General features: G+C 37.3%; 1 protein-coding gene and 2 pseudogenes across 1 annotated transcript; 2 read left to right on the top strand and 1 right to left on the bottom strand.

Moving 5' to 3' along the window:
- Positions 1 to 1,473: 1,473 nt before the first annotated feature.
- Positions 1,474 to 3,387, top strand: LOC104101635 (serine carboxypeptidase-like 50; annotated as a pseudogene).
- Positions 3,388 to 6,096: 2,709 nt separating this feature from the next.
- On the bottom strand, positions 6,097 to 10,439 carry LOC138900444 (uncharacterized). Its single transcript, XM_070187188.1, has 6 exons — positions 10,318 to 10,439; positions 10,186 to 10,227; positions 8,708 to 8,953; positions 8,433 to 8,644; positions 7,672 to 8,272; positions 6,097 to 6,808 (listed from the first exon to the last, which is right to left on the bottom strand). The coding sequence occupies exons 1-6, from the start codon at positions 10,437 to 10,439 to the stop codon at positions 6,097 to 6,099; spliced, it is 1,935 nt and encodes a 644-aa protein (XP_070043289.1).
- Positions 10,286 to 12,747, top strand: LOC104101634 (serine carboxypeptidase-like 50; annotated as a pseudogene).
- The last annotated feature ends 320 nt before the right edge of the window (positions 12,748 to 13,067 follow it).

Here is a 13,067-nt window from a genome sequence, read left to right as displayed (position 1 = left end):
GTTACCACCACAGTGACTTGTCCTCGTCCATAGTCCCATTCCCTTTGATGACTTCTCAACCACCTCCCTAGGTAAGCCTTTTGTAAGCGGATCCGATACATTATCTTTTGACTTTACATAGTCAATTGTGATAATTCCACTAGAGAGTAGTTGTCTAACGGTATCATGCCTTCGTCGAATATGATGAGATTTCCTGTTATACATAACGCTCCCAGCCCTTCCTATTGTTGCTTGATTGTCGTAATGTATGCATACAGGTGCCACAGGTTTGGGCCAAAATGGAATGTCTCCTAAGAAATTCCGGAGCCATTCAGCTTCTTCACCGGCCTTGTCTAAAGCTATAAACTCAGACTCTATTGTAGAGCGAGCGATGCATGTCTGTTTGGACGACTTCCAAGACACTGCTCCTCCACCAATGGTAAACACGTATCCACTTGTGGATTTTGATTCCGTTGATCCGGTGATCCAATTTTTATCACTATATCCCTCAGCAGCTGCGGGATAATTATTGTAATGCAATGCATAGTCTTGGGTATATTTCAAATATCCCAAAACTCGTTTCATTGCTATCCAATGAGCTTGGTTGGGATTACTTGTGTATCGACTAAGCTTACTTATCGCACAAGCTATATCAGGTCATGTACAATTCATAATGTACATCAAATTTCCCAACACTCGAGCATATTCCAATTGAGACTTGCTTTGACCTTTATTCTTTACAAGAGAATGGTTTTAATCAATTGGCGTTTTTGCTTCTTTAAAGTCCAAATATTTGAACTTTTCAAGTACCATTTTAATATAAAGAGATTGAGACAAAGCTAGACCTTGAGGAGTTTGAAGGATCTTAATTCCCAAAATTAAATCGGCTACTCCTAAGTCTTTCATATCAAACTTACTAGTAAGCATGCGCTTAGTAGCATTTATGTTAGCGATGTCGTTACTCATTATCAACATATCATCCACATATAAACAAACAATGACTATTTGATTTGGAGTATTCTTAATGTAAACACATTTGTCACACCCAATGATCTTGAAACCATTTGACAACATTGTTTGGTCAAATTTCGCATGCCATTATTTTGGTGCTTGTTTTAGTCCGTAAAATGACTTAACAAGTCGACACACCTTCTTCTTCTTTTTCGGAAACTACAAACCCTTCAGGTTGTTACATATAGATTTCTTCCTCTAAATCTCTATTTAAGAAGGTTGTCTTTACATTCATCTAGGATTTGAAGGTCATACACGGCGGCTAACGCTATTAACTCCCAGATAGATGTAATCCTTGTTACCGGTGAGTATGTGTCAAAGTTATCAAGACCTTCTCGTTGTCTAAACCATTTAACAACTAATCTTACCTTATATTTGTCAATAGTATCATCAGCTTTTATTTTTATTTTGAAAATCCATTTAGAACCCAAAGGTTTATTTCCCGGAGGAAGATCAACCAATTCCTAAGTTTGGTTACTTAATATGGATCATATCTCACTATTGACTGCCTCTTTCCAATATTGTGCTTCCGAGGAAGACATTGATTCTTTGAACGTTTGAGGCTCATTTTCCAACAAAAATGTCAGAAAATTTGATCCAAAGGAAGTAGTTGTCCTTTGACGTTTACTACGTCTTGGATTTTCCTCATTAAACGTACTTTCCTTTTCTTCTTCTCGAGGTCGCTTAGATTTTTTACTCGACGACTCATATTCATTTTTATATGGATAAATATTCTCAAAGAATTCAGCATTATCGGATTCGATTACTGTATTAATATGAATGTCGGGATTTTCTGATTTATGAACCAGAAAATGATATGCTTTACTATTTCTTGAATATCCTATGAAAACGTAATCAACCGTTTTAGGTCCAATCTTCACCCTTTTGGGTATAGGAATGTGCACTTTAGCCAAACACCCCCACACTTTAAAATATTTTAAGTTGGGTTTCCTACCTTTCCATTTTTCATATGGAATAGATTGTGTTTTGTTATGGGGAACTCGGTTGAGTATTTGATTTGCTGTAAGAATAGCTTCCCCCCACAAGTTCTGGGGTAAACCCGAACTTATCAATAAGGCATTCATCATCTCTTTTAACGTTCTATTCTTTCTTTCCGCATTTCCTAAAGAAGCCCTCCCTACCAACTCTGGCTACCTCACTGTCAACTCGACCACCGGCTCCGCCATTTTCTACACTTACTATGAAGCTCAGAAGCCTATCAACCCTCTTTCTCAAACCCCAATTGTTATATGGCTCCAAGGTGGTCCTGGCTACTCTTCCATGCTCGGAAACTTTTACGAGCTTGGCCCTTGGCGTGTGTCCTCTTCTCTGAGACATAACGTCGAACACATTTCACTTGAGCCCAATCCGGGCTCTTGGAATCGGATTTTTGGCCTCCTGTTTCTTGATAATCCTATAGGAACTGGATTTAGCATTGCTGCAAGTCCAGAAGAGATTCCTAGGAACCAAAATGACGTTGCCAAACACCTTTTTGTAGCAACAAGGAAATTTCTTTCGCTGGATCGGTCGTTCAAAACTTGGCCTATTTACTTCACTGGTGAGAGTTATGCTGGCAAATATGTACCAGCATTTGGATATTATACACTTAAAAGGAATGCGCGTTTGCCTGAATCAAGCCGGGTGAATTTAGCTGGTATTGCCATTGGAAATGGACTGACTGATCCAGTAACTCAAGTGGGGACTCATGCTCTGAATGCTTACTATTCTGGTTTGATCAATGAAAAGGAAAAGACACAATTGGAGAAACTTCAAGATGAGGCTATTATGCTAACCAAAAATGATAAGTGGAGTGAGGCGACGGAAGCTAGATCAAGGGTCTTGAGGACATTGGTGAACATGACAGGACTCGCGGATATACATGACTTTAGGAGGCTCAAACCATATGAAGATGAATTGGTAGTAAAATTTCTAAGCAATGTAGATTTTAAGAAGGTTTTAAAAGCAAAGGAAACGATAGTTTTCGACGAGTGTAGTGAGTTGGTAGGCAATGTGTTGCATGATGATATGATGAAGAGTGTGAAATACATGGTCGAATTCTTGGTTAAGAACACTAGAGTGTTGTTGTACCAGGGGCAGTGTGATTTTCAAGACAAAGTGGTGTCGACTGAGGCGTGGATGAAGAAGATGAAGTGGGAAGGAATTGGCAAGTTTTTGGAGGCGAAACGTAAGGTTTGGAGAGTGAATGAAGAGTTAGCTGGATATGTGCAAAAATGGGGGAGTTTAAGCCATGTTTTTGTGTCAAATGCTGGACATCTTGTAGCTACTGATCAGGCAGTGAATTCTCAGATAATGATTGAAGATTGAATATCAGAAAGGGGACTATTTGCCACTGATCAGATTAAGCAAAAGCCAACTACTTTGAGGAATGTACTATGAGTTCTTTGTTCTATATGCTATTCGGCGGTTGTACTCTGAATATTCAATTTTTTGACTAGTTGGATATGTGCCATGTACACAAAGGTTGCCAATTTACTCCTAGGAATATGATTTAAGAAAAGATTCCGATAGCTACAAGTGAATTTGATCATTGACTGGTATTTCTTGTCTCCCTCAGTAATTCTTTCTTCATCTGCTACTTTGTATCCCAAAACTTAGCAACAGAACACCTCAGAGGAAATAAGAGGCTTATAGAGAAGAGTTTTCTTGTGTTAGCTACTTCTATTGAAGTTGTCAAAGAGAGTTAATAGGATAGTGCTCTTTCCCAACTTCTTTTGCTTCTTCTCCAGACCAAACAAACAAAAACTTTAGTTTTGCTCCTAACCAAAATAAAATAAAAGACAAAACAAGGAAAATAAAGCTAAGGTACTTTCTTGTTTAATTTTATACCATCTTTATGTTGTCATTTTTCCGTATTCAAAACGAGAACGTTAGTTTAAGGAAAAAACAAAGCAGAGAAAATTCTGACCCCACAAGTTTCTTATATTTTTTTAAGGAATTTAATCCTCTCACAATGCCCAAGGTTGCGGATTAATTCCTCCCATGATAAAACAGAATAACTATTCTGTGATAGCGGCACTTCAAATTACAGAATTTGGGCGAACTCAAATGGCGGAGCAAATCACACAAAATGCTTACATTTTGCTTTTGAATAACCAATGCAGTATGCAAAAAATTAAGGGGAGAGATTTCAGATTTTTCAGTTGTGGAAAATGAGGCTAAGCCTCTCTATTTATAGACAATGAAAGGGTGAGATGAAGAGGTGCAATCCAAGAGGTGCCTCTTCCATTTCCCATTCACACCTCATGAAAGGGTGAAATGAAGAAGTGTAATCCAAGAGGTGTCTCTTCCATTTCCCATTCACACCCAAGAGGTGCCTCTTCCATTTCTCATTCACACCCCTTAATAAAAATGCAACAATCCCCCACATGAATGGGTAATGGACATATGTGGAAAAACATGCATGAACATACTGTGTGATTCGCAATTAAGGATTAATCGCATCTGGATAAGTAGGTTTTCCTTTGAACTTTCCGCAGTAAGCTTATGTCGGATATACTCGGTCAATCGGTAGATTTGATATCTTTGAACCGTCGAACTTTGTTATATACCTAGACAACTATAAGTCACACAATCAACCCTTAACCGTCTTTGGTTCTCATTGTTGTGTTCGTTTCAGCCATGAACACCACCTGGTTCATAAGTGTGTAGAGAACTGCCTTACAGAATTCTCCTTGAAGCGGCTTACACTTCACACTTACATAGGTGATTCCTAAGCGTATTATCCCGTAGATACACTATTTGATATACCCCGTATCAAATTTAGAAACTATTAAAAAGCCTTAACGTTTTATCCTTGGTACTGAACATTGTCTCATCACGAGAATGGACCAAAAAGAAATTTTATTTTACAATGTTGAACCGTCATTAATGACTTTATTTGATCTCCTAGAACCTAAATCTTGGGATCTCCAGTCTTCTAGGTAGAGTTACCGCCACAGTGACTTGTCCTCGTCCATAGTCCCATTCCCTTTGATGACTTCTCAACCACCTCCCTAGGTAAGCCTTTTGTAAGCGGATCCGATATATTATCTTTTGACTTTACATAGTCAATTGTGATAATTCCACTAGAGAGTAGTTGTCTAACGGTATCATGCCTTCGTCGAATATGATGAGATTTCCTGTTATACATAACGCTCCCAGCCCTTCCTATTGTTGCTTGATTGTCGTAATGTATGCATACAGGTGCCACAGGTTTGGGCCAAAATGGAATGTCTCCTAAGAAATTCCGGAGCCATTCAGCTTCTTCACCGGCCTTGTCTAAAGCTATAAACTCAGACTCTATTGTAGAGCGAGCGATGCATGTCTGTTTGGACGACTTCCAAGACACTGCTCCTCCACCAATGGTAAACACGTATCCACTTGTGGATTTTGATTCCGTTGATCCGGTGATCCAATTTTCATCACTATATCCCTCAGTAGCTGCGGGATAATTATTGTAATGCAATGCATAGTCTTGGGTATATTTCAAATATCCCAAAACTAGTTTCATTGCTATCCAATGAGCTTGGTTGGGATTACTTGTGTATCGACTAAGCTTACTTATCGCACAAGCTATATCAGGTCATGTACAATTCATAATGTACATCAAATTTCCCAACACTCGAGCATATTCCAATTGAGACTTGCTTTGACCTTTATTCTTTACAAGAGAATGGTTTTAATCAATTGGCGTTTTTGCTTCTTTAAAGTCCAAATATTTGAACTTTTCAAGTACCATTTTAATATAAAGAGATTGAGACAAAGCTAGACCTTGAGGAGTTTGAAGGATCTTAATTCCCAAAATTAAATCGGCTACTCCTAAGTCTTTCATATCAAACTTACTAGTAAGCATGCGCTTAGTAGCATTTATGTTAGCGATGTTGTTACTCATTATCAACATATCATCCACATATAAACAAACAATGACTATTTGATTTGGAGTATTCTTAATGTAAACACATTTGTCACACCCAATGATCTTGAAACCATTTGACAACATTGTTTGGTCAAATTTCGCATGCCATTGTTTTGGTGCTTGTTTTAGTCCGTAAAATGACTTAACAAGTCGACACACCTTCTTCTTTTTTTTCGGAAACTACAAACCCTTCAGGTTGTTACATATAGATTTCTTCCTCTAAATCTCCATTTAAGAAGGTTGTCTTTACATTCATCTAGGATTTGAAGGTCATACACGGCGGCTAACGCTATTAACTCCCAGATAGATGTAATCCTTGTTACCGGTGAGTATGTGTCAAAGTTATCAAGACCTTCTCGTTGTCTAAACCATTTAACAACTAATCGTACCTTATATTTGTCAATAGTATCATCAGCTTTCATTTTTATTTTGAAAATCCATTTAGAACCCAAAGGTTTATTTCCCGGAGGAAGATCAACCAATTCCCAAGTATGGTTACTTAATATGGATCCTATCTCACTATTGACTGCCTCTTTCCAATATTGTGCTTCCGAGGAAGACATTGATTCTTTGAACGTTTGAGGCTCATTTTCCAACAAAAATGTCAGAAAATTTGATCCAAAGGAAGTAGTTGTCCTTTGACGTTTACTACGTCTTGGATTTTCCTCATTAAACGTACTTTCCTTTTCTTCTTCTCGAGGTCGCTTAGATTTTTTACTAGACGACTCATATTCATTTTTATATGGATAAATATTCTCAAAGAATTCAGCATTATCGGATTCGATTACCGTATTAATATGAATATGGGAATTTTCTGATTTATGAACCAGAAAACGATATGCTTTACTATTTCTTGAATATCCTATGAAAACGTAATCAACCGTTTTCGGTCCAATCTTCACCCTTTTGGGTTTAGGAATGTGCACTTTAGCCAAATACCCCCACACTTTAAAATATTTTAAGTTGGGTTTCCAACCTTTCCATTTTTCATATGGAATAGATTGTGTTTTTTTTATGGGGAACTCGGTTGAGTATTTGATTCGCTGTAAGAATAGCTTCCCCCCACAAGTTCTGGGGTAAACCCGAACTTATCAATAAGGCATTCATCATCTCCTTTAATGTTCTATTCTTTCTTTCTGCAATCCCATTAGATTGCGGTGAGTAAGGGGCAGTTGTTTGGTGAATAATACTATATTCCAATCATATTTCTTCAAAAGGAGATTTATATTCACTACCCCTATCACTTCTTATCATTTTGATCTTTTTGTTTAGTTGCGTTTCAACTTCATTTTTGTATAGCTTGAATACCTCAATTGCTTCATCTTTACTATTAAGTAAGTAAATATAGCAATATCTAGTACTATCGTCAATAAGAGTTATGAAATACTTTTTCCCAACGCGAGATGATATTGACTTCAATGTCGCAAATATCTGTGTGAATTAAGTCTAAAGGATTTGAATTCCTTTCAACTGACTTATAAGGATGTTTAACATACTTTGATTCCACACATATTTGACATTTCGAGTTATTGCATTCAAACTTAGGCAATACTTTCAAATTAATTATTTTTCGCAAAGTTTTGAAGTTGACGTGGCCTAAACGTTCATGCCATAAATTATTTGACTCAAGTAAGTAAGAAGAAGCTGAAATTTTATTCATATCAATGGCAATTACATTGAGTTTGAAAAGTCCCTGCGTAAGGTAGCCTTTTCCTACATACATTTCAATCTTACTAACTACAACTTTGTCTCAAACAAAAACACACTTAAAGCCATTCTTGACTAGAAGTGATGTCGATACTAAATTCTTCCGCATTTCAAGAACATGAAGGACATCATTTAGAGTCACAATCTTGCCAGAAGTCATCTTCAAAGTTATCTTGCCCGTTCCTTCAATTTTTGTAGTAGCGAAATTTGCCATAAAAACTGTCCCGTTGGGTCCAGCAGGAGCATAAGAAGTAAACAACTCCTTGTTAGCACAAACATGACGAGTTGCCCCCGAATCAATCCACCGTTCTCTAGGATTTCTGACTAGGTTGCACTCCGAAAGCGTGGCACATAAATCGTCTATTTTATCATTCTTCTCAATCATGTTTGCTTGAATTTTCTTCTTGTCCTTCTTTGGTGCACGACATTCAGCAGCCTTATGTCCAACCATTCCACAGTTGTGGCAATTACCTTTGAACTTCTTTTTGCTTGGGTAATTCTTTGGACCAGACGACTTCTTTCTCTTTTTGCTCGTTGAAGCTTCCTCGACAATATTTGCACCCATAATTATTGAATTTCCACGAGACTTCTTCTCAGCAGCCTTGTTGTCCTCTTCAAGCTGTAGACGAACAATAAGGTCTTCAAGCGTCATCTCCTGCGCTTATATTTCAAGTAATTCTTAAAGTCCTTCCACAGCTGAGGCAGCTTTTCAATAAATGCGCAACTTGAAACGCTTCATTTATGACTATACCTTCAATCATAAATTTATAATTAGTAAAATAATTAATATCTTGAATAAAAATATTGACTCGGTTTATACCTTCAGCTAGGAGGTCATGAACAATAACTTGCAATTCTTGGACTTGCGTTATGACAGATTTACCGTCAACCATTTTGAAATCCAAAAATTTGGCGGCCACAAACTTCTTTAGTCCAGCATCTTCAGTATTGTACTTCTTTTCAAGAGCATTCCACAATTCTCTTGATGTTTTCATGATGCTATAAACATTGTACAAGCCGTCTTCCAAGCAACTTAAAATATAGTTTTTGCATAAGAAGTCAGAATGATTTCATGCCTCGGTGACCACAAATCACTCATTTTCAGGAGTTTCTTCTCCCAGAACTGGAACGTCGTCGTTGATAAAGCGCTGTAAACTGGGTGTGGTCATGTAGAAGAACATTTTCTGCTGCCAACGCTTAAAGTCCACACCGAAAAACTTTTCGGGTTTTTCTGTCGGTGCCATCGCCGGTGCAGGAGTTGTGCAACTTGAAGACGTAGTTGTCATTGCAGCAGTAGTCCCAACAGAACTATTTTGTTGTTCCGCACTTGTTGTTATTTTTCTGTAAAGGAAATTGACAAACAGAATTAGTATCTCGGTGAAGTTTTTATATCTTCAAACTGAATAAAAGCAACCGAGTTTTTATATATCAGATTGAGTAGAAAGTCACAAAGACTTTAATCTCAAACGGGAGTAGAAAAAATAGAAGTAGAAAATCAATAAGATTTTAGTCTCCCAAGACAGAATGTAAGATGAATATAGAAATAAATTTTAAATTCCTTAAGCTTGTTGTCATTTGTCTGTATTCAAAACCAGTAAATCAATAAATGTTAATTTAAGGAAAAAACAAAGCAGAGAAAATTCCGAGCCCACAAGTTTCTTGTGTTTCCTTAAGGAATTAAATCCCCTCACAATATCCAAGGTGGCGGATTAATTCCTCCCAGGATAGATCGGAATAACTATTCTGTGATAGCGGCACTTCAAATCACAGAATTTCAGCGAACTCAAATGGCGGAGCAAATCACACAAAATGCTTACGTTTTGCTTTTGAATAACCAATGTAGTATGCAGAAAATTGAGGGGAGAGATTTCAGATTTTTCAGTTGTGGAAAATGAGGCTAAACCTCTCTATTTATAGACAATGAAAGGGTGAGATGAAGAGGTGCAATCCAAGAGATGCCTCTTCCATTTTCCATTCACACCCTAATGAAAGAGAGATGAAGAGATGCAATCCAAGAGGTGCCTCTTCCATTTACCATTCACACCCCTTAATAAAAACGCAACACTTTATTCAAAATTGAGTGAGTAATAGTTGCTCATGACTTAGACAATGTTTATCTAGTTTAAAACATCTCTATCGGCCTTTTGACTAAAATCAATGTTATGGTTATCTAATCCAAGAGAAAGTAAAAATGTTCTCAAGATGAAAAAATGCAGCACTTCTCTTTGTTTTTAAGAATGAACAGAATAAATGCCATCATCTAATTCAGTTTTTTCCGGTAACCTTTTCTTTATATTTTCTTCAATCAGTTAACATATTATTTTATTAACATTAGAGTGATAGTCAAATTTTAACCTCATATGCATGCGCATGATAAGTATCATTTAATTCATTAGATGTTATCGCATCCTTTTTCCCAGCTTTCAGAATGCCGAAAAAACTGCTCTAAAGCTGGTAAAAACTGGCTAATGATTGGGTTGGTAATTTATCTATAAAGAAGAAAAACAATACTGTAATATAGACATCTTATGTTCTGAGCTTTTGGAATCTTGCTAAATAACTCAAAACACAACCTTAAGATGGTGTAAAATTTCTCCATGTAGTGGCACTGTACCCTTCAACTCCAGCACAATATTTAATTCATATAAACTATCTTTTAAGTTGTTATACCTTTTCTTTTCTTTTTTCTATTTTGGAACCTTTACCACAGGAATCTTTCTTTGCTCAGTGCATTAGTGCTCATTCCATCAAGATTTCCCATAGATGGATTCAAAAAAAGTAGCACCAGAAACAATCCCAGCTTCCTCAAGCTCCTCTTCTTTCTCATCTTCAACTACTTCCTAATCAATTCGCCAACCTATGCATCTCTTCCACTCCCAAAGAAGATCTCCCAACCAAGTCCGGCTATCTCATCGTCAATTCCACCACCAACTCCGTCATTTTCCTCAAGCTCCTCTTCTTTCTCATCTTCAACTACTTCCTAATCAATTCATCAACCTATGCATCTCTTCTACTCCCAAAGAAGATCTCCCAACCAAGTCCGGTTACCTCATCGTCAATTCCACCACCAACTCGGCCATTTTCTACACCTTCTATGAAGCCCGAAATCTTACCATACAGCTCCCTAAAACGCCAATTCTCATTTGGCTCCAAGGTGGCCCTAGATGCTCCTTTATGCTTGGCAACTTCTATGAGCTAGGCCCTTGGTGCGCGACATCTTCTCACGGGCAAAACGTCAAACATATCTCACTCAAGCCTAATCTTACATCTTGGAATCGGATTTTTGGCCTCCTTTTTCTTGATAATTCCATTGGTGTTGGATTTAGCATTGCTTCAACACCTGAATAAATCCCGAGGAACCAAAAAGATGTGGCTAAACACCTATATATCGCGATCAAGCAGTTTCTCGAGCTAAATGCGTCATTTAAGAATCGGCCTAATTATATCACGGGTGAGATTTATGTTGGCAAATATGTTCCAGCAATTGGATATCATGTGTTGAAAAAAAAATGCTCACTTGTCTGTTCATAGTAAGGTGAATTTGGTAAGGCGAATGTATAAAATTTATTAATAAATATAAAATTCAAATGAAATAATAATTAATCTAATATTCTATATATATTTTAAAATATAGTAGTTGCTGGTGGTGATGGATAACGGTGGTGCTTGAGAATGTCGACTAGAGGCGGTGGTTGGTGGTAGGTTTGTTTGATGGTGGTGGTTCAGGGTAGTAGCTAGTGGTGATTATGATTGAGGATGGTGGTGGTCAGTGGTGATAGTTAATAATGGAGGGTGGTGGTAGTAGTTATGATTGAGGAAGGTGGTGGTAGGTGGGTGGTAGTTTATAACGATGGGCAATATTGGTTATGGTTATTGATGGTGATGGGGTGGTTAGTTGTGGTAGTTGAGGTGGATGAGTGTTGTTTGTGGTTGAGAATGATAGTGGTGGGAGTGGTGCGAATGGCGGGTGTTGGTAGTCGATTATGGTGGTGGCTATGATTGAGGATGATGATGGTGGTGGTGGTGGCATGGTGGTAGTTGATAATGGTAGGCAGTGGTGACAATTAATAATGAATATGGATGATAGCATCTTAATGAAATTAAGTCTCTGTTATGGATCTTAATCATGCAGACCTATTCAAACTCATTAAGTGGTTGTGAATTAAAAAATAATAAACACACTTTTGATTAAGATCTGAATAATTAAGATTCAAAATTTAAAAACAAACGCACTTAATATTTGAGATCTGAATGATTCCATTAAGTGCAAACAAATGAGGCCTAACTGATCCAGTTAGCCAAGTGGCCACTCATGCTGCAAATGCATATTACATTGGATTAATTAATGACAAGCGAAAGAGCGAATTAGAGTCACTTCAAGCAAAGGCCATTTCATTGGCACAGAATGGCAGTTGGAGTGAAGAAACAAATGCTAGAAGTAAAGTCTTGAACATATTACAAAACATGACTGGAATGGCAACTTTGTATAATATCAGAAGGCAAAAGCCATACCAAAACCAACTGGTAGTCAAGTTTTTGAACAACGTCGACATAAAAAGGCGTTAGGAGTGAACGAAACTATGATTTTCGAGGTGTGCAGTAAGGTGGTGGGGGAAGCATTACATGAAGATTTGATGAAAAGTGTGAAGTACATGGTGGAGTATCTTGTCAAGAATATCAAAGTTTTGTTGTGTGAAGGGCAGTTGGATTTGAGGCTTGAGTGACGAGAATGAAGTGGGAGGGAATTGACAAGTTCTTGGAAGAAGATAGAAAAAAATGGAGAGTAAATGGTGAGCTAGCAGGGTATGTGCAAACATGGGGGAGAGTAAGCCATGTTGTGGTATTAGGTGCTGGGCATTTGGTTCCTCATGATCAGCCATTGAATTCTCAAGCCATGATTGAAGATTGGGTTCTTGAAAAGGGTCATTTTGCTAATGATCAAATTGAGAACTTGTCTACTACTTTGGTTGAAGTGCTTTAAGATCTAACATGGTATTTCTCTATACTGTGCGAACTCTTCAAAATGTTGATGCTCGTGTGTCGGATCCAAAATATACTAGATGACATTTTCGGAGAGTCCGAGCAATATAGGAATTTGTTATAGTAACTTGTAAGAGATCATAGTGTGTATTGGTATATTCCTATTTCAGGGATGCAAAGCGTTAAAAACGTAATTTCATTGTGTTCTTTTGATTTCATTAATCATTTATCTTATTCTCATGATCATATCTCACTAGCTCCTTCATTTCATTTTGATATTTCTTGAATTAACGCAATTGGGATTACAGGTTCATGTGTCTTTTGTGTTTCTTTTTCTGTATTATTTCAACTGTCTTTGTTAGTACTTCATTTTCCTTTGTTTATTCTATTGAGCCAAATTGATTAAGAGTAATTTTATTTGCCTAAATCATTTATCGAGTACAATTTTCTTTAGGAGAAGATATATTAAGGAGTA

Source organism: Nicotiana tomentosiformis, chromosome 10 (genome assembly GCF_000390325.3).
Source record: "Nicotiana tomentosiformis chromosome 10, ASM39032v3, whole genome shotgun sequence".
Taxonomy (NCBI): domain Eukaryota; kingdom Viridiplantae; phylum Streptophyta; class Magnoliopsida; order Solanales; family Solanaceae; genus Nicotiana; species Nicotiana tomentosiformis.
This window is presented reverse-complemented; position numbering and strand designations above follow the sequence as displayed.